Here is a 22,357-nt window from a genome sequence, read left to right on the forward strand (position 1 = left end):
CCATGGGGAGCGGAGCTGCATTCGGAGGCCGCCGAGGAGGAGCCGCGGTCCGGGCTGCAGCCGATTCCAGCGTCCTCGTTAACGGACCGGATCGACATCGGTGGAATCACATCAGGCGCAGGTATGGAAGGCGCCCCTGTTCCCCCGCACGATCCCGCTCCCGCGACCGACCCTCACTCCAACAGTAACCGCTTATTCACGGTTGAGCGGGTGGTCCTCACCCCCGACCTAATGGGGAGGCTGGCACCGCCACTGTTGACCAAGATGGGAGAACCCATAGATGTGGGCCCCGACGGGGTGATCCTCCGGTGGGACACCCCCTGGATTGAGCCAGATGGGGCTCCGGGGGACGGCCTCACCCTTGCGGTACTTACCTGGGAACAGTATAAGCAATGTTTAATCCAACACTGGAAAAATCGAGACGAGACCGAACAACATGATACACAACGTAGAAAGTCTGCGCACGGCAGGAAAGACGTGGTAAAGCGGGGAACTGTGCTGGCCTACCACCCGAAGAGGGGATGGGGCTCTGTTATGATCCTTTAGTGGCAGAGGATCACAAATAGACCAGCAAGTGATTAAACTTAGGACAAGCTCTAGGGAGATGGTAACTGGACTGATCGCAAACCTGAACCTATCCAACACAACTAGAGGTAGCCGGTGAACGTGCCTAAAAAATTCCTAGACGTCTCGAGCCAGCCGGAGAAACTAGCTACCCCTAAAGAGAGAGAAAGACCTCGCTTGCCTCCAGAGAAATAATCCCCAAAGATATAGAAGCCCCCAACAAGTATTAACGGTGAAGTAAGAGGAAGGCACATACATAGGGATGAAATCAGATTCAGAAAAAGAGGCCCACTAGTACTAGAAAGCAGAAGATAGAGCAGGGGTCTATGTGATCAAAAAAAACCTTACAAAATATCCATCCTGAGATTTCAAGAACCCACGCACCAACTAACGGTGTGTGGGGAGAAACTCAGTCCACTAGAGCAACCAGCAAGCGAGAGAATCACATCTTAGCAAGCTGGACAGAAAACATGATAAACACTGATGATCAAAAAATGAGCAAACAAAACTTAGCTTGTCTTGGAGGGACTGGGAGCAAGGTAGTCAGCAGGAATCAAAGTAGCACTGATTACATTGTCAGCCGGCAACAAGTGGAAGTGAAACAGAGCTATATAGGAACCTCCCAGAGGATAACGAGACAGCTGACCAGCAGGATAACAAATAAAGCCACCAGAGGGAGCCCAAAGCAAAAGTCACACCATACCACCTGTGACCACAAGAGGGAGCCTGAAAACAGAGTTCACAACAGGGCTCCATACGGGAACCGGGACTACCAACTGATGTCTTTGTTACTAGTTACAACGTGAGAACTCCCTGCTGCAGCCGAGATGGGGATCCATTGCAAAAAGGGGATCAGGTGACTTACACCCGTCATCGGAATGCACAAGGATGGTGCGCCCGGAACGTCCGACGATGTGAGCCTGATGGAGCGCCACCTGTTGCACCAATCATGATTGACCCAGATTTGCCAGATCTTGTTACTATCACCACTGTATGCCTTGTAGCGGCTACTGAACTTGCAAGCAGGGTTAGCCTTCAAATCCAGACACCGGGTGATCTGATTGCACCTGAGGGACCAACCACCGGTACTGACATTGCATCGACCGGGGACCAGAGGCCATCCCCTGCACCACCGGCATCAGAGTAAGACTCTACTGATTCGGCACATGTAAATAGTTCTTCAAACTGTTTTCTGCTATGTTGCTGCTAAAACCTGTCCTGGGTTAACTCTTAAAGGGATCCCTTTGTTGACCCGGGATCCCTATTGCTTTTGTTTTTGTGTGATTTCAAAGTTTTGCACAAGTTCTCAAAGAACTGCTGGAATCATGAACAATGCATGAATGATACAAACTCTTTGTAAATAGTTTGCACCTTCTTAAAGGTGCTCCTTACTGGTTTTACGTACAAGGAGGACTCTTTGCGAAGATACGGTTCTTGGAATCCGCACCGGAGTTCTTACTGTGTACGGACTGGTAGCTGAAGAAGCTGTGCTACCTCATAAAGACTTGGTCCCCTTTTAAAGGGGATGTTCACACGTTGCACTTCGGAATGGTATTGCCTTAAGACAGCTAGAAGGCAATAATGTCTTAGAAGAAAGAAAGTAATAATGCTGATATGTAAACATTAAATGTAACCAACTAGTTAATTGTGAAAAATGTTTGATAATGTTGATGGAAGAGTGAGGACAGAAAGTGAACCCGGACGGGGTTAGTTGGTGAGTCCTCCTAGGAGCCATATAGAGATGGCTCAGTAGTCTTGAACTGAAGGAAAAATGATATGTTCTATACTGTGTATAGTGGTGGAAGGGCAGTAGGCCCGGGCAGCAAGGGGCGGTCCTGCATAGAAAGGAGAGGCAGTAGGTCTGGAGCAGTTAGGACAGGCGGTCCTGCAGACTTAAAGAAGGAGAACGTAGAAAAGTTGAGTAGTATTATAATGTTTTATAAGAAAGTCTTTAGTGGATTGAGCGTGTACGTCCTTAAAGGCAATGTTAACTTATTGTTCAAAGTTTGCACTAAGTAGAATACCCGGTTGGGTAAAAGAAAGTTATTTATAGCATGTTGCTGTAATATTTGACCATGTTTTGTAACGTTCAAGTGTCCTCACCTCCCATAAAGGGAAGCCCTGTTCAAACTTGCTTATTGTTATTGCATTTTAAAATTGTATGTCTTTTTGCTAACCTGTATTGTTGTTTTCTTCCCAGTCCAGGAGTACTGGATTTAACCGGGGGGGAGTGCAGCGCCCCAGAGTCCTGGTCGTTGCAGTACTGAAGCTCTGCCGCTAAGGGGAGCTATGGTACGTCTGATGGCACTGAAGGAGTTCATCTGGCCAGGTATCACATACACCAATACATTTCACAGTCGGGTCTACAGGGGGAGCTAAGGGTGCTATTTATTAGGCCACTCCTCACCGTGTGGGTAAACTGGGGGTCAGGCAGGAAGTTAGGACAGAAAGCTGACTGGGTTGGAACCAGGCAACACCTTGTGGCAGGGGGTGTTGTGGCGGAAGATTCGGTAGGGTCCCTGTCAGGTTTGGGACCCTGACAGAGGCCTGGCAATGAGAAAGAACGTCACGGGACCGTGCCTGCTCAGCATAGCGGCGGTGCCCTAAGAAAGGATCAGAAGCGAGATATATTGTGCTGAGTGAGAAACGAGATCAAAGCAACAAGGAGAATACCAGTAGGAGTCGTGCTGTAAGACCGAGGCAACATCCTACTGAGGCGCACAGCCGGCGGCCGGAACGCAGAGGAAGTATTTATATATATCTAGCTCCAAGCAATACTTCAAACCAACGGCAGGACAGTCAGTCATAGGCGGGCTGTCTCACCTAAATCACCTAAGAAGACATAGGGGGCAACCTGTGGAGAGGGGCGACTGTAGGGTCCCGGAAGAGCTCCGAGCCTACCCGTCATACGGGTGCGTCACAACCATAACACCGGGAGGGACGGATTAGCAGAACATCATCTAATCGAGTTGTGAGGGAATATGAGAAACAGACACAACAGTTGTAGGGACTTTCCGTAAGCACAGCAGGGAAGGACCGCAACACAAGAGGTAAAGAGACTGCAACCTGGTGTCCTCGTTATTTACTGCACCGCACCACAACAACACCGTCACCATTCACCACTCATTCACTGGACTCCCCCTCCGCGCAGGCAGGGCCACGGACCGGGTCTAGCCACCGTGACAACCCCCAGAACAGAGACTCAGAGGCCCGGTGTCGGGTACCCCTCGGCCCTGCGGCGGTGGGGGCGCTCCAATTGCTTTCCTCACGGGGAGAGTGATGTTATGCTTGGAAGTGATGAAGGATATTTTTTACCAGGTAATCACCATACACACAACATGTTCACACTCCAGGCCACAAGGAGGAGCTTTTGATCCTATTCTTAGGTGACTCCCCTGCATATGCATATATATTGTGGATTGGAGGGAAGTTAGTCAGATTCTGTCAGAGGACAGAGGAGAGAGCAGTCAGACATTGAGTGTCGGAAGGACTGAAGGAGCCGTGTAGACAGAGTCGCTACAGCTCCTAAAGAAAGAGAATTAAGAAGGAAATGACAGCTTGTGGAAAGTGAGCAGGAGAGCGAAGCACAGGAGAGTGATATCAGGGGGAGACCAGCTACAAACGAGCTGCCTCTTTCTGAAGCGCAGATCACCGGTAGCAGAAACACCGAGGTTGTAAGGGACTCTACGACTTACAGCAGAGACCGGCAGGACAGCTAAACTGCAAGTGATAGAGTCCCTGTAAAAAGGCTTGAATTACCTGTTATACAGGTATTGTCCTATCCTATATGGGGGACAGAGAAGAACAGTGAGGACCTTATCTGAAGCCATAGGCAGTAAGGGACTACAACACCACAGCGCTAGAGGAAGGCTTTCATCTCCGCCCGGTAAAGGAGAACTCTGGATTCGCTTCCAAGCCGGTCGGATTCTCCCTATCCTGTGATCTGGTGCCCTGGACTGTGGCTGCCTGAAGTCTTCAGTAAACCAGGTAAAGAGACTGCAAACCTGTGTCCTCGTTCTTTAACTGCACCATTCAACATCTTCTATCTACACACCGGGAGCCCTGGGGATACACTTCACCTGTGGGAAGTTATACCATCTAGCTGCCATAACATCACCCTAGAGGAGCCCTTAAAGCAGCGTCGGTCCCCACTGACCGAGTAAAACAGGTGGCATCACGAACATAAACGTTATTCAATTTCCCATTCACATGGGCGCCCAGGGCCACGGACCGGGTCGCCACTGTGACATCCCGCTGTGAACACCGGACCCGGTACCGGGTACCCCACGGCCCTGTCGGGCGACTCATCTACACTGGGGGCGAAATGCTGGATGTTATACACTGGGGGTGAGGGGACGGATGTTTTACACTGAAAGCGAGGGGCCAGATGTTATACACTGGGTGTGAGGGGCACTAAATTGATGGGTTTTTCCACTTAATTGTTGAGTATTCAGCAACAAATGAAAGCTTTAGTAGCTGCTGACTGGCATTGACTTATATATAAGGGACTGCATGTTCATTGCACCCATCTAATGATGACTTCCAGGGGTAAAAACATACAATAGTGGAAATTTCCAGTATATCCATGTTGTGCATTTTGGAGGAGCTCATCTCCCCCCTACGTCATCACATCTAGTACCTAGTGACTATACTCCATGGGATGAAGGAGTTAACAACATGCACTAATTTCTGCAGTCTTCGCTCAGGATTTCTCCGGTGTTATCCATCAGGCTGCGCTGTCCTTTATTTCTCTCTGTTTGTCCGAATGCAGCGATCCATTTGTCACCGTGTCACTGGTATTAGCATTTTCTAACAACACTTCCCAGAAACGCTTTATTAGGTTAAAAACAGATCATAATTTATATGTTTGCAAACGGCATCCAGGGTCGGGCAGAAATCGGTCATTGTCACTCACACAGCAAAAAAAAAAGAAAACAAAACTTTTATGGCTGCGGAAAACAATAATTTTCTCAGCATTGGCAGTCAGAATATAGAAAGCAATCGTTCAGACGTGAACTTTAGATTTATTGCGGGTCGTTAAGTGACTGAATGGGCAAAATGTATGACACGTAAGATAATGTGATAAAACACAGAGGGAAATACAGAAAGGACAAGTGCGCTGGATTCGCCTCGTCTGCATCTACATTGTAGCTTTGTCCAATTCACTTGCATAGACCGGCACTGTAATACCAGGCACAGACTATGGATAAGAGTGGCGCTGTCCCGTCATCGTTTGGATTAGTCGTGGCTTCTCAGGTCAGACCATAAAGTGATCTCATATCCTTTTGCGCAGATGGAAAAGCCCCTTTAAAGGGTCTTCACATTTATGCATAGATGTACAATGGGTACGGAAAGTATTCAGACCCCTTTAAGTTTTTCACTCTTTCAACAGCATGGTGAGCCTTCGATTCTTGATAACCAGCCTTGCTAATGTTGTTAGAGCGCAGGCTCCGGATGAATACTCCCATCAGACGCTCCTGTAATTAGCGGCAGCAGACGTAGGCTGATAGCAGCAGTAGTCCCATCAGCCGACGCCAGTGACCGGAGATGAACTCTATACTTCCGATCACAGGTGCGGGCTCTCATTGTCATTTGACAGCGTAGGAACGACGGCTGTCTGACTGGCGGCAATGATTTTACCGCTGATCAGAAGCGGTGATTGCCGCGCTGTCATGCATATGACAGCGTGGCAAACACTGGATGTTCGTGCACCCCATTCAAGTTAATGGGGTCAGGGTCCGGATACTGTTCTGATACCCAAACCCAAACTTTGTTATAACTGTTCGTCTTAGCCCACCAGACCCGAACATACAGGAGTTCGTCCATCTCTAGACTACAGTCTTCTTTACTCTTCAGTGCTTGCTGGGTCTTGTGCGGCATTGTGATGTGCACTGTCATTATCACACTGGACGCCTGGTCAGCACTGGAAATGCCGAAGAGTGAAGACAGAAAAGAAGATGGGAGCCAAAGGGAAGAAGCGGGCCGGAGGAGGGACGGACAGAGAACTACGCAGGAAGCCACCGTTTTCCTTAATTTGAAAAAAAATTAATTGAAAAATATTCGGGTTCTGGTAAGCTCAAATTTGTATACAATATGAAGTTAATCTGATTGGCCTCAAATCATGTTAGTCATCTCTAGTGAACAAGCTTGTATGAACGAGGCTTTAGGTTCACTGCATTAGTAAATTCAATCCCCCCACCAGCTTCTGCAACTTACCAATAGGTGTGCCAACTCCATAACCCTTGGAGTCAATGAGGCCTCCAATCTGGGTAAGGTTGCAGTTCCGCTGTGTGACAAATTCAATACTGGTGGACTCCATGAGCAGCGCGTAATCGGTGGTAAGAACCCTCTGAATGCCCTCATCGTTGTTCTTCACGAGTGCCGTCTGTTGCCTACTGGTCATAAATGCCCACATCTTCTCATACGTGGAGATTTTGGATTTCTGGAAGTAGTGAAAAGTAATTGTTAGTAATGTATGATGCATGTCATTGAAATGAAGACTTCACGCCGATTGGCAGACGGCATTATTATGTCAGGCATTTTCCAGATCCCTTAGGTTGGGCATTGACATAAAATGATGGTCCGAAGTACTTTTCAGCAGACTTTTCTTCTTCTGTTGGCCAATACAACATGGCAGGGACACTGGTAGGAGATTTTAATTATGACTTATTCTATGGGCGGTCTTAGCTGATTGCCTTTTTCCTTATGGTAGTGTCCCATGTCCCATCGAGTTGCGGCTGTCATGAGACCGCCAAGCAGCAGAACATGGTCTCCAAATTGACTAATTATTATTGGGCACTGGGCACAGAATCAGCAAACCCACAAGACTCGAAAAGTGTGAATGGAATGGTAGGTGCATGCGCAACAACCTACTCACGGGTCTATGGGAGTGGTAACGTGCATGCGTAACTGCCACTTCAATAGAATGTGTATGGAGTGGTGGTCACGCATGCGCAATACTGCTCCATTCCCACTGGAGACTTTGGAATTCCTACATAACTGGTGGCGAGGCATCCATTAAACTTCTATAGGTCTATGGGAACGGGAGAGTGCATGTGTAACATCTTGTACTGAATGATGGTAAGGTCACTCATGAGCCCTACCACTCCATTCACCCAAGGGACTTTACAAACCTTGTTCTCACGAGTGGTGAAGCTTTCATAAACACTTCTATGGGTCTACCGGAGTGGTAGCATTCCTGCATATTCGCCACTCCAAAACAAAGTCAATAACGGAGTTATGGCGCATGCGCACTACCACTCCGTTCACATAAGGGGCTTTGGAAACTCCAAACTCATAATTTGTGAGGTTTCCAGCTGTCGGACTCTAAAAGATAGTATATTTATAACCCATCCTGAGAATGCTATGACTTTAGGGCCTCTGCGGTCTCTTCAGACATGACAATAGCAACATGTCCCTTGTAGCATGTTTTAACTCAGAAGTACCATAAATATTACAAAACAGTAGAGGAAACCAAGCGACTGACAGATCTTTTGAAGGTTTTTATCTTCTCAAAAGACATAAAATGCATGTCAATATTTTGTTCACACTTCGTGCCATTTTTCTTATTTAAATGCTTGTAATTTTGGCTAAAAATAATTTTTGTGATTGGGTTTCATTAAAAATGTTGCACCATTTGTCTTCTATTGCCTCTGTGTTGCACTGTCTATTGCTGGCAGTGATCACATTCTAATGGTCCAATGAGAGAGTTTCTAATTCTTTTTCTGTGCTCCTCAGAACGGATTTATGACCAGACATCATGTTAAAGAATGTGAAAACATAGTCTTAAAAAAAACAGTGCAACGTTTTTAAAGAAACCGAAATGCAAAAATAATTTTCTCAAATACAGTAGCAAGTAAAAGTTTGTTCAAAATTGCTGTTATTGTGAACAGTTAAGCAAGTTGAAGATGAAATGATCTCTAAAAGGCCTAAAGTTGACACATTTCCTTTGTAGTTTAGACAAAAACATATACATATATTTTCAACTTTTACATTTTAAAAATTACAAAAAGGAAAAATGAGCCAATGTAAAAGTTTGGGCACCTTGCGTGGTTAGTACCTAGTATCACCCCCTTTTGCAAGTTTCACAACGTGTATAAGTTTTTGTAGCCAAGAGTTGTTCAATTCTTGTTTCAGTGATTTTCATTCATTCTTCCTTGGAAAATTCTTCCAGTTCTGTGAGATTCCTTGGTCGTCTTGCATCCTCTGCTATTTTGAGGTCTAGATTTTCAATAATGTTCAGATCAGGGGACTGTGAGGGCCATTGTAAAACTTTCAGCTTTCGCCTTTTGAGGTCGTCTATTGTGGATTGTGACGTGTGTCTAGGATCATTATTCATTTGTAGAAGCTATCATCTTCAGCTTTTTTTTTTTAACAGATGATGTTATGTTTGCATCAAGAATTTGTTGAAATTTCATTGAATCCATTCTTCCCTCTACCCGTGAAATGTTCCCTGTGCCATTGGCTGCAACACAACCCCAGAGCATGATTGATCCACCACCATGCTTAATGGTTGGTTAGATGTTTTTTCCTGAAATTCTGTGCCCTTTTTTCGCCACACATACCTTTGAACATTGTGGCCAAAGTTCTATTTTAACCTCATTGGCCCACAGGACTTGTTTCCAAAGTGCACTTTCTACCTAGCTCTACTTAATCTAATTATAAGTGTATCCAGGTCACTTACTCCCTAAAGATCAACATACAGATCTCTTCTGCTTCTATTAACATTTTCACAACTCTTTTGTAGTTTTCATTGATTTTTAGGAAAAAAATATCTTCTCTTGCTCTTCCATTTCCTCAAGAAGTGACTTGCAAGCGTTTTTATTAGAGATTTTTTGAGTAGCGGTCATGATGAAGAGTTTTATACTCATATTTTATGGGATAGTGAAACAGAGGGACTGATGGTCCACAAATTGTACTAAATCAGGAGGAAGGAAACAGGAATGTCTATTCTCAACATATTTATTATCTGTGCTGGAAACAGACTTTCCTTACAGTGTGGAAGACATACAAGACACAGATGAGATATTATCAGCCAGTGAAGCTGAACAGAAATGTTGTTTTATCAGCTGTTAAAGGGGCAGATGACCAGACATCCCCTCTGTATTGTTACATGGCAGCCAATGTCTTAAAGGGATTGTCCACCTCCGGATACCATTTTTTTTTAATTCGTTAAATGCATGTAAAAGTTTAAGCACCCCTGGTCAAAATTACTGTTACTGTGAACAGTTAGCAAGTGGAAGATTAAATGATCTCTAAAAGGTCTAAAGTTATTACCCTTCTATTTTAGGCAAAAAAAAAAATATATACACTATAACTATATATATATATATATATATATATATATATATATATATATATATATATATATATATATATATATACAGTGAATGAAGGAAATAATTATTTGATCCCTTGCTGATTTTTTTATTTTGCCCACTGACAAAGACATGAACAGTCTATAATTTTAAGGGTAGGTTAATTTTAACATTGAGAGATAGAATATCAAAAATAATATCCAGGAAATCACATTGTATAAATTATATAAATTTAGTTGCATTTTGCAGTGAGAAATAAGTATTTGATCATCAGATCATCATTAGGAGATGTCAGGTGATGCAAATTTCTCAGCTTTATAAAAACCCAGCCCCCTCTAACATTGTGCCAAAAAACAGCAGCCATTGGTTCTTCTAAGCAGTTGCCTAGCAATCTGAAAATGAAAATGGCGGAAGTCCACAAATCAGGAGAAAGCTAAAAGACGACAAAAAAAAAAAAACAATTTCAATTTGCCCTTTCCTCAGTTTGAAATGTAATTAAGAAATGGCAGTTAATGGGAATAGCGGAGGTCAAGGTACGATCTGGAAGACCAAGCAAAATATGAGTGAGAGCTGCTCGTGGGATTGCTACAGAGGCAAATTAGAACCCTTCTTGATGGAAAAAGACTTTCAGAAAGATTTAGCAGACTCTGGAGTTGTGGTACATTGTTCTACTGTCCAGAGACACCTGCACAAATATGGCCTTCATGAAAGAGTCATCAGAAAACCTCTCCGGCAGCCTCACAATAAAATTCTGTGTCAGAAGTATGTAAAAGAATAACTGAACAAGCCTGATGCATTTTGGAAACAAGTCCTGTGGACCGATGAGATTCAAATAGAACTCTCTAGCCACAGTAATCAAAGGTATGTGTGGAGAAAGGCACAGAATTTCAGGAAAAAAACATCTCGCCAACCATTAAGCATGACGGTGGATCAATCATGTTTTGGGGTTGTGTTGAAGCCAATGGCACAGGGAACATTTCACCGGTAGAGGGAAGAATGGATTCAATGAAATTTCAACAAATTCTTGATGCAAACATAACACCATCTGTAAAAAAACTGAAGTTGAAAAGAGGATGGCTTCTACAAATGGATAATGTTCCTAGACACGTCACAATCCACAATAAACGACCTTCAAATGGTGCAAGCTGAAGGTTTTACAATGGCTTTAAATGCGTTACAATGGTTTTACAATGAGGGTAATCAACGAGTTGAACAGGCTGTCACGAGAGGTGGTGAGTTCTCCTTCAATGGAAGTCTTCAAACAGAGGCTGGACAGACATCTATCTGAGATAGATGCATTGAGCAGGGGGTGGGACACGATGACCCTGGAGGTCCCTTCCAACTCTAACATTCTATGATTTTATGATGAACATCATTGAAAATCTGTGGCTAGACCTCAAAATAGCAGCGCATGCAAGACGACCCAGGAATCTCACAGAACTGGAAGAATTTTCTAAGGAAGAATGGAGGAAAATCCCTCAAACAAAAATTGAACGACTCTTGTCTGGCTACAAAAAAGCATTTACAAGCTCTGATTCGTCAACACATCTTCCTTCGCATCGAGTTCATCAGGTTGTTGATTGTGGCCGGTGGAATGTTGGGCCACTCCTCTTCAATGGCTGCGTGAAGTTACTGGATATTAGCAGGAATGTTGGGCCACTCCTCTTCAATGGCTGCGTGAAGTTACTGGATATTAGCAGGAACTTGAACAATGTCATATATGCCGGTCCAGAATATCCCAAACATGCTCAATGGGTGACACTAAAAATATCCAAAAACATATCTTAAAGGGACTGTCACCCCAAAAATCGTATCTGAGCTAAGCCCACTGGCATCAGGGGTTTAGCTACAGCATTCTGTAATGCTGTAGATTAGCCCCCAATGTAACCTGAAAGATGAGAAATAAAGGTTAGATTATACTCACCCAGGGTCGGTCCCGCTGCAGTCCGGTCCGATGGGCGTCGCGATTTGGGTCCAGCGCCTCCCATCTTGATTCGATGACGTCCTCTTCTTGTCTTCTTGCCGCGGCTCCGGCGCAGGCTTACTTTGTCTGCCCTGTTGAGGGCAGAGCAAAGTACTGCAGTGCGCAGGCGCCGGGGCAAAAAGACCAGAAGAGGACGTCATCGAATGAAGATGGGAGGCGCTGGACCCGAATCGCGATGCACAAAGTAATACACATTAAAAACAGAAGACATGAATCAAGGGATCAAAAAATAGAGGGATTAATCAAGTCGACATAGGTGGTGAAGCGGAGTGAGGTCAGGCTGCAGGTAGTAATGATAGTAGTACAGATAATCCCATATGGCCGGAAATATAAGACGCCTGTGGTGTCTGGTGTCACGGACGGGCGGTTTACATCACTATCGGTAAGCTCTACACTTCACCTTTTTCCATCTGGTCGGTTTAAAATGTTTTGTTACAGTATGCACTCACTACTTCGTATATTCCCGGCCATATGGGTTTATCTGTACTACTACCATTACTACCTGCAGCCTGACCTCACTCCGCTCAATGGGTGACATGTCCGGTGAGTATGCAGGCCATGCCAGTACATACATATATATATATATATATATATACACACACACAGCAGGCGAAATAAGTATTGAACACGTCACCAATTTTCTAAGTACCGTAAATATATTTCTAAAGGTGCTGCTGACATGAAATTGTCACCAGATGTTGGTAACAACCCATTCAATCCACAGAGGCAAAAACAGTACCATAGATATCCATAAATTAAGTTATGTGTAATAATGAGAAATGACTGAGGGAAAATGTATTGAACATGGAAAGTCATGACACCAGCTGACATCTATAAGTAATTAGAAAGCAATCCTGCCACTTAGTGAAAAATAATATCAGCTAGTTCAACTAATGGCCTATAAAAAGGTCTCTTATTACCAAGGTGCCACACAAGAAACATCTCATGATGGGTGAAACTAGTGATCTGTCTCAACACATTCGCAACCTTATTGTTGCAAACAATTCTAATGGCATTGGTTAAAGAAGAATCTCTAAACTACTGAAAGTTCCAGCGAGCACTGTTGGGGCCATAATCCTGAAGCAGAAAGAACTTAATTTCACCATAAACCGGTCATGACCAGGTGCTCCCTGCAATATTTCAGAGAGAGGAGTGAAAAGAATTATCAGAGGAGTTGTCCAAAATCCACGGACCACCTGTGGAGAGCTAAAAGAAAGACCTGGAATCAGCAGGTACAATTGTTTAAAAAAAAAAAGTAATGCACTCAACCTCCTTGGCCTGTATGCACGCTGACCACGCAAGACTTCACTGTTGAACAAAAAGCAAACTCAAGTGCGTTTGCAGTTTGCTCATCAACATTTAGACAAGCCTGTGAAATACTGGGAGAATACAGACTGGTCAGATGAGACCAAAATTTAGATCTTAGGATGCCATAATACACACCATGTTTGGAGGCCACAAGGCACAGCATATCACCTCAAATACACCATGCCAACAGTAATGTTTGGAGGTGAGAACATCATGATGTGGGGCAGTTTTTGCAGCATACAGCCCTGGAAAACGTCATATGATTGAAGGAAGGAGGAATGGACAAAAGTACCAAGACGTTCTTATAAAAAAAATCTGCTACCATCTACCAGGATGATGAAGATGAAATGAGGTTGGAAATTTCAGCAAGACAATGATCCTACACACAGCCAAGGAAACTCTCAACTGGTTTCAGAGAAAGAAAATAAAGCTACTACAATGGCCGAGCAATCACCTGACCTGAATCCAATAGAACATTTATGAAAGAAACTAAAGCTCAGAGTTCATAAAAGGAGCCATGGAAACTTCAGGATGTGAAGAGTGTTTGTGTGGAAGAATGAGGCGAAATAACGCCTGCGACTAGTTTCTCCATACAGGAGGCGTTTTGAAGCTGTCATCACCAACAAATGCTTTTGTACGAAGTACTAAATACATTTCAGTAAGCGTGTTCAATACTTTTTCGTGTGTCATTTGTCATTATTACACATACTTTATGGACACCTATGGATGATTTCTTTTCCTGTGTGGATTGGATGGGTTGGGTTGTTACCAACATCCGGTGAAAAATTTCATGTTAATAGCACCTTTAGAACCATATTTACTTAGAAAGTTGGTAACATGTTTAATACTTAATTAACCCGCTATGTATATGTATATATATATATATATATATATATATATATATATATATATATATATATATATATATATATATATATATATACACACTCACTGGCCACTTTATTAGGTACACCTGTCCAACTTCTTGTTAACACTTAATTTCTAATCAGCCAATCACATGGCGGCAACTCAGTGCATTTAGGCATGTAGACATGGTCAAGACAATCTCCTGCAGTTCAAACCGAGCATCAGTATGGGGAAGAAAGGTGATTTGAGTGCCTTTGAACGTGGCATGGTTGTTGGTGCCAGAAGGGCTGGTCTGAGTATTTCAGAAACTGCTGATCTACTGGGATTTTCACGCACAACCATCTCTAGGGTTTACAGAGAATGGTCCGAAAAAGAAAAAAAATCCAGTGAGCGGCAGTTCTGTGGGCGGAAATGCCTTGTTGATGCCAGAGGTCAGAGGAGAATGGGCAGACTGGTTCGAGCTGATAGAAAGGCAACAGTGACTCAAATCGCCACCCGTTACAACCAAGGTAGGCCTAAGAGCATCTCTGAATGCACAGTGCGTCGAACTTTGAGGCAGATGGGCTACAGCAGCAGAAGACCACACCGGGTACCACTCCTTTCAGCTAAGAACAGGAAACTGAGGCTACAATTTGTGCAAGCTCATCGAAATTGGACAGTAGAAGATTGGAAAAACGTTGCTTGGTCTGATGAGTCTCGATTTCTGCTGCGACATTCGGATGGTAGGGTCAGAATTTGGCGTAAACAACATGAAAGCATGGATCCATCCTGCCTTGTATGGAGCATCTTTGGGATGTGCAGCCGACAAATCTGCGGCAACTGTGTGATGCCATCATGTCAATATGGACCAAAATCTCTGAGGAATGCTTCCAGCACCTTGTTGAATCTATGCCACGAAGAATTGAGGCAGTTCTGAAGGCAAAAGGGGGTCCAACCCGTTACTAGCATGGTGTACCTAATAAAGTGGCCGGTGAGTGTATATATATATATATATATATATATATATATATATATATATATATACACACACTCACATAAAAGCAAAACTTTTTTCCCTGACAGATCATGAGAATGATGACAGCAGAAGACGAGTGTTCTGATTTTGTAGGAGACAGTGACCTAATTAAAGAAATACATCACAAAACTCTAAGTGAATGTGCAATGACTACAGATAAAGCCCGCGCAGGTCTCCGTGTTGGTTGGACATAGGGATTAATTTACCTTTTTTTCATACAGAATATTAGAACCCTTCTCGTCATGCTGCGCGACACATTATAATCTGATGGTAAGTTCTTTCTGCCTGGTACAAGCTCCTGATTGACTTAATGAATCGGAGCAAAACAAGTCACCGAAGTAAAATCAGAACGTTTTTAGAACAAATTCAAACATTAGCTTGCTTAACCCGAACAGATCTGACCAAATCCCATCTCCGGCACAAGTTATGCGCGCGTACACCTGCTCTTGTCTCCCAACATCCCCTCAATTATCGAACCGAGAATTCTTCAATTAACACTAATTTAAAGCAAACTGGAATATTAACGAGAGTTCACTGGTTTCTTAGGAACCAAAGCGAAGGAACAATGACATTTTTGTAACCTGGATTTGTTCTGGTGCATTGCAATTATTGTGGATTTTCAAGAGGAAATGTTAAAAAAAAAGAAAAAGGAAGGAATAGCCAACGTGATGTTTTACGGTCCTGATGGATGAGGGGGCGGCATTAGTCATCCACCTGAAATAAATCAGCAGTTTAAAAAGTACATTCTCCACTTCTAATCATGGCTGCATCAGGTGAAAAGCAATAAAACCAATGTCCGCCAGGTTCTGTTTTATCGAAATAGGTAAAAATGTATGAAGAATAGTTCTCCTTATCGATCCTTGTGGTGGTCGGAGTTCAATTTTTCTCATATCCCCTTCAAAGACTTTGAGTTAAAGGGGACTTGTAAATGTCTGCAGGACGTAGGATGAAAAGATATCGAGCAGATTTATATCTAATTTTATTGTAAAAGCTTCAGTAGGACTTGTATTTTATTGGTTTAAATCCTGATTTTTTTTTAAGGCTCAGGAGTCCAGTGGGAGGTTCTACTTAGTGACTGACAGCTATGTAACTCCTCCCCCTGGACTCAAACACAGAAAAAGCAGAAATTTTCATGAATAACAAAGTTATACTAAATAATTCCTGCCATTAAAATACCCTATGTATAAGGTGTGGCAGTTAGCTTGTCTGACCATCACTCTAAGGGTTCACAAGATCATATTTCATTGTCTGTATACAGACTTTTTATGGGTCTCCCAACCTAAACTTACAACCTCATATACGCCTGTAAGTTCGGGTTGGAAGACCCATAGTAAGTCCAGGCCATGCGACCCATATATAGACTGTGAAAGTTACTTGGCAAATTTCCCCCGGTTTTAAAATTGCATCTAGGACCATGCTCATTTCTGCACCAGCAATTCAAGCTTAGTTGCATCTCTGCCACTTACTAGGACAAGGAAACGCCATGTATACCAGCCAGGAGAATGGAAGAGAACACAGCATCTATATGGAAGAACTCTGGCTTCCTTCAGTCACCACTAGAGGGAGCAAAGGAGCTTTCTGCATACTGGTTTTCTATTGAGTTCAATGTATAAAGAGTATACAGTAGGCTACAATTATATCTATATAATATATTATACATATTATTGTTTATCACAATGGATATTTAGGGAATTTGGAAATCGGACACCCTATAAAAGAGATAGAATAAATTATTAATTAATTCATTATTCAGGAAAGAATATTGAATAGCAAAAATGCATGATGTAAATTGACTTTAATTATAATGTAATAGTCCAGTGTACTTATTTTGAACACAGATTAGAAAAAATGTATCAGTTTAAAATCCATAAATACAAAAACAATCCCTACAGCACAAGTAATAAATACAGAAATCGCAGCCCAAACACCAACTGGAGCGCGATTTCCTGATAGGATTATTTTTCAGTCTGATGTCCCTTTTTTTAGTGAAGGTAGAATGACTTAGATGCTGCTTGGTGCGGCTGATTTCCAATTCCAAACAAAGCAGGAGGGAGAGGTTTCTGCTGCAGAAGGCTGCTACCCAGACACAGACTAAAGTCTATGGTCTAAAGCTTGGGGAGACAAAATGCAGACCTCCCGCTACTCAAAAGGAAGCATGTTATTCCATATACATTGAAACAATATAATTTTAGTATCATTTGAAAAATTATTATTATTTGTTTTATGGTGTCAGAATTAGGTTTTTATGTTTAAAAAAATCCTCAGAGTGCTATTTAATTATGGCAAATTATTATTTTGCATCCCCTTGCCTCCAACTGACCTCTGCCTTCATAATAGGACCTTTCACCAGTTTGAGCAGGTTAAACTGGCCACATCGTGGATTAGTGGCTGTAGACCTGAATGAACATAGTTTTTATTTTTTTATTTTTCCACTCCGTTGCAGAGATATTAGCTTGTAAATGTTAAATTCTAATTTTCATTAAGACCAAGAGGTTGTTTGCAGAAAGTTCTCTCTGAGGACGTTAACTTTTTCCTCTGCACAATATTGACCAATCATAAGCAGGGGAGAAAAAAGAACATGCCCCCCCCCCCCCCCCCCGAGACTTTCAGAACCGGTTTTCTGTGTGAGACATGTAATAACACACAGCTCTGCTCTTCTCACTAATGTTACTGCTGACATCTACTGCAATTACAAGCTTGCTGTGTGTCACTGCAACAATTCTTGCTGCGCTCAAATATAAGTACTGCCAGTGTGTGGAGAAGTGGAGCAGAGCAGAATGTCATTACATACACTTCCTGCAGCTCCTATCTAACAGCACTGTCAGTGTGTGGCGAACGGGAGCACAGCAAAACGGAGTGTCATTACAAACACTTCCTGCAGCTCCCATCTAACAGCACTGTCAGTGTGTGGTGAAGGGGAGCACAGCAAAGCTGAGTGTCATTACTAACACTTCCTGCAGCTCTCATCTAACAGCACTGTCAGTGTGTGGTGAAGGGAAGCAGAGCAAAGCTGAGTGCCATTACAAACACTTCCTGCAGCTCTCATCTAACAGCACTGTCAGTGTGTGGTGAAGGGGAGCAGAGCAAAACGGAGTGTCATTACAAACACTTCCTGCAGCTCTCATCTAACAGCACTGTCAGCGTGTGGTGAAGGGGAGCACAGCAAAGCTGAGTGTCATTACAAACACTTCCTGCAGCTCTCATCTAACAGCACTGTCAGTGTGTTGTGAAGGGAAGCAGAGCAAAGCTGAGTGTCATTACAAACACTTCCTGCAGCTCTCATCTAACATCACTGTCAGTGTGTGGTGAAGGGGAGCAGAATAAAGCTGGGTGTCATTACAACAGTTCCTGCAGCTCTCATCTAACAGCACTGTCAGTGTGTGGTGAAGGAGAGCAGAGCAAAACGGAGTGTGGTGGAGGTGAGTAAAGCTGTGTTTTGTGTCATTACAAACACCTCTTGTAGCTCTCCCCTCATACTGCTGTTAGATCTGCTTGAACCCCTGTTCCCACACACCGACTGCCATGAAATTAAAGTTACAATAGGTGTTTATAATGACAAACAGCTTTGCTCTACTCCTCTTTATTGCTTGTAATCACAGTAGGTACCGACAGTGAGATCAATGAGGAGAGCAGTGCTGTCTTGTTACGGGTTTTTCTAGACCACACAGAGAAAGTCAGGGTTGACATTCCTTATGGGAATTTGTTTTTCTCCCTCTACATGACACCTATGGATTAGAATTGATCAGTGTAATTCAGGGGAAAAAGTGCACGCCCCTAGAGAAGAATCTCTGCTATCTCCCACTTAGTCTTAGAAAAAATTAGCAAATAAATTTTACAAGCTAATATGTCTGCAATGGAGATGATACATTAAAAAATAAAAACTATGTTTTACTAAGCTTCCCAGCCATTCTATCATAATGTGGCCAATTTAACATGCTAAACTTGTAAAAGGTCCTCTTTAAAGGGCAGTGTTTCTTTAGAAAAGTAGCTATTTTCTACAGCAGGTTTTTATGTTAAAATTAGTTATAAAAAAATTAGTGTTATGTTTCTCATTTTCTATGTGGTTATCAAGATCTAAAAATAGTCCTGAAATTTTCAGTCTTCATTTCGAAATTCACAATAGGATGAAACTTCCTGTTCTGTAGAAATCACTTCTGAAACCTATGTATAGATAACACAGGATCCACCATTCACAATAGGTAACATCACAGCTCACCTAGTTCTCCTTCTGTACAATGACTGATAACACCTCTATATACAGTAGATAACACAGGATCCACCATTCACAATAGGTGATGTCACAGCACACCTCCTCCTCCTGTACAATGACTGATAACACCTCTATATACAGTAGATAACAGAGGATACACCATTCACAATAGGTGATATCACAGCTCACCTCCTCCTCCTGTACAATGACTGATAACACCTCTATATACAGTAGATAACACAGGATCCACCATTCACAATAGATGATGTCACAGCTCACCTCCTCCTCCTGTACAATGACTGATAACACCTCTATATACAGTAGATAACAGAGGATACACCATTCACAATAGGTGATATCACAGCTCACCTCCCCCTCCTGTACAATGACTGATAACACCTCTATATACAGTAGATAACACAGGATCCACCATTCACAATAGGTGATGTCACAGCTCACCTCCTCCTCCTGTACAATGACTGATAACACCTCTATATACAGTAGATAACACAGGATCCACCACTAACAATAGGTGATGTCACAGCTCACCTCCTCCTCCTGTACAATGACTGATAACATCTCTATATACAGTAGATAACACAGGATCCTCCATTCACAATAGGTGATGTCATAGCTCACCTCCTCCTCCTGTACAATGACTGATAACACCTCTATATACAGGAGATAACACAGGATCCACCATTCACAATAGGTGATGTCATAGCTCACCTCCCCCTCCTGTACAATGACTGATAACACCTCTATATACAGGGGATAACACAGGATCCACCATTCACAATAGGTGATGTCACAGCTCACCTCCTCCTCCTGTACAATGACTGATAACACCTCTATATACAGTAGATAACACAGGATCCACCATTCACAATAGGTGATGTCACAGCTCACCTCCTCCTCCTGTACAATGACTGATAACACCTCTATATACAGTAGATAACACAGGATCCACCATTCACAATAGGTGATGTCACAGCTCACCTCCCCCTCCTGTACAATGACTGATAACACCTCTATATACAGTAGATAACACAGGATCCACCATTCACAATAGGTGATGTCACAGCTCACCTCCTCCTCCTGTACAATGACTGATAACACCTATATATACAGTAGATAACACAGGATCCACCATTCACAATAGGTGATATCACAGCTCACCTCCTCCTCCTTTACAATGACTGATAACACCTCTATATACAGTAGATAACACAGGATCCACCACTAACAATAGGTGATGTCACAGCTCACCTTCCCCCCTTCCTACACTGTGACCTCCGCGCAGGTCACAGAGCATGCCTACTATACTCTCCCCAGACTACAGTTTTCTACTGTCCATTAGATTTGCTGCGTAACCCCGAATTTCAGCTCTTGATCCCCGTTGCTTATTTTCTAATCATGTTGTATGAACACGGTCATATTGCGCCCTTCGTCCCCCAACACTAAAGAAATCAATGCTCCTTACCTTAAAGAAGGTCATCGTGGACCCGTCTCTGACGGCCCCGTACTCGATCTTCGTTTGTTTGGCCAAGTCATCGGCAGAATCAATGGGGGACTCCATTCTCTCCACCGTTAGGAAAGCCGCCAAGTTTGCAGTGTAAGAAGAGATGATGATCAGGGTAAAAAACCACCAAATCCCTCCAACTATTCTGGTAGAAAGGGCTTTGGGCATTAGCTCTGATCCTGTCATGAGACACAGCAGGTGTTATAAAGGCACGACACATGGAATATCAGATTACACACTACCTGGCTGCCCCTTACACATTTAATCTCTAGATTTTTGTACTTAACCCTTACAGTTATAACACTTATTATAGTCAAAAAGCACATTAGGCCAAAGCAGCCAATCACGATGCAGCGTTGAGTTTTCAACACCTGCTTAGAAGATGAGAGCTGACCTCTTATTGGCTGACTTGTAAAGAGGCGGGCTGTGTCCTGCTATAAGACCTGTGGGTTATTCTGTACTTTATGCTCCTTGGTGTTGTAGGTGTTTGGGCCATTTTACCATATATCTTTTTATAATTATCACAATATTTAATGTTCCATATAGAAATGACAATTTTTTGCCTGAATCTATAATCTAACACAAAACTAAAATGAATGAGCTGTGCTGCCGAGATGAAATCTTCTAGAGGAGGGTCTGTTCTGGAGGAGCCATCGACCTCCACTCTTGTGCCCCACCAACGATTAATGGCCACCTCATGGGGTGAGAAGACCATCTGATGGACATGGAGGTCCTACAAAGATCTACAGAACCTTCCTTCCTGCCTTGATCTTATACATTTCTCCATATAACTACAACAGACTAGACCAAGATTTAGGATGTAAATGTTAATCTCCATTTTTGGGTCAGGGCCCCAGGCCTGGGTACCATCAGTAGTCAGCAGCAGTGGACGTCTCCATCACTGAGGTCACCTTTACATGGTCTTGGTTACCATATAGCTTCATCTAAGGTCCTCGACAATCTCCGTGACCTATTTCGTCATCCTGCCCTATAAAATCTGTAACTCTTGGATCTATGAGAACTTTCCGGATCTTGTGGAGAATTTGTGGAGAATGAGGCAGGAGTGGAGTGACGCGAGGGTGAGCTTCTCCTCATGAGGATGTGCTTTATTATAACGATGTGCTCTGGTTCTTGGGTATGATGGATCCTCGTGCCAATCGGTGTGCCCGTTACCAGCCTGAGCATGTTTACACTTGAAGAAAGCGGCATTATTCAATTATCGCAGCGTCCCCGGTGTGATCCTGGCGCGAAGCGTCTCACAGGCTCATTAATCGTCAGCAGGTCCGATCTGCTCGGCCATATTTATGTGACACTGACAAGTGCTCACCACGTAGCACTCGAGGGCATCTCCTGGGCCCGATGGGCTCCTAGTATCTGTCATTGTCACTGCTAATTGGCACTTTTATCAAAAGTGCGTCAGTCGTGTCCCTGAGAAATCAGAGGAAGGAAGCAGAGAAAACAACGCGGAGCAATTATCAGACACAAATATCTAATTATCAGTGCTGAATAAGAGGGGAAACGGCTTCTGGTGTTCCCCCTCACTACAGAACCGCTACAAGGCTCCGCACTG

General features: G+C 43.2%; 1 protein-coding gene across 7 annotated transcripts in view; it reads right to left on the reverse strand.

Moving 5' to 3' along the window:
- GRIK1 (glutamate ionotropic receptor kainate type subunit 1) overlaps positions 1-22,357 on the reverse strand; it is a 373,798-nt gene that overhangs the window by 25,674 nt on the left and 325,767 nt on the right. For all 7 annotated transcript variants that reach the window (XM_077293958.1, XM_077293956.1, XM_077293959.1 and 4 more), the window contains 2 exons: positions 20,749-20,966; positions 6,781-7,006 (listed from right to left, as the gene is read on the reverse strand). In XM_077293958.1, the coding sequence (XP_077150073.1) occupies positions 6,781-7,006; positions 20,749-20,966 (444 nt within the window). The remainder of the gene's footprint in view (positions 1-6,780; positions 7,007-20,748; positions 20,967-22,357) is intronic.

Source organism: Ranitomeya variabilis, chromosome 3, assembly GCF_051348905.1.
Source record: "Ranitomeya variabilis isolate aRanVar5 chromosome 3, aRanVar5.hap1, whole genome shotgun sequence".
In the NCBI taxonomy this organism is placed as follows: Eukaryota; Metazoa; Chordata; class Amphibia; order Anura; family Dendrobatidae; genus Ranitomeya; species Ranitomeya variabilis.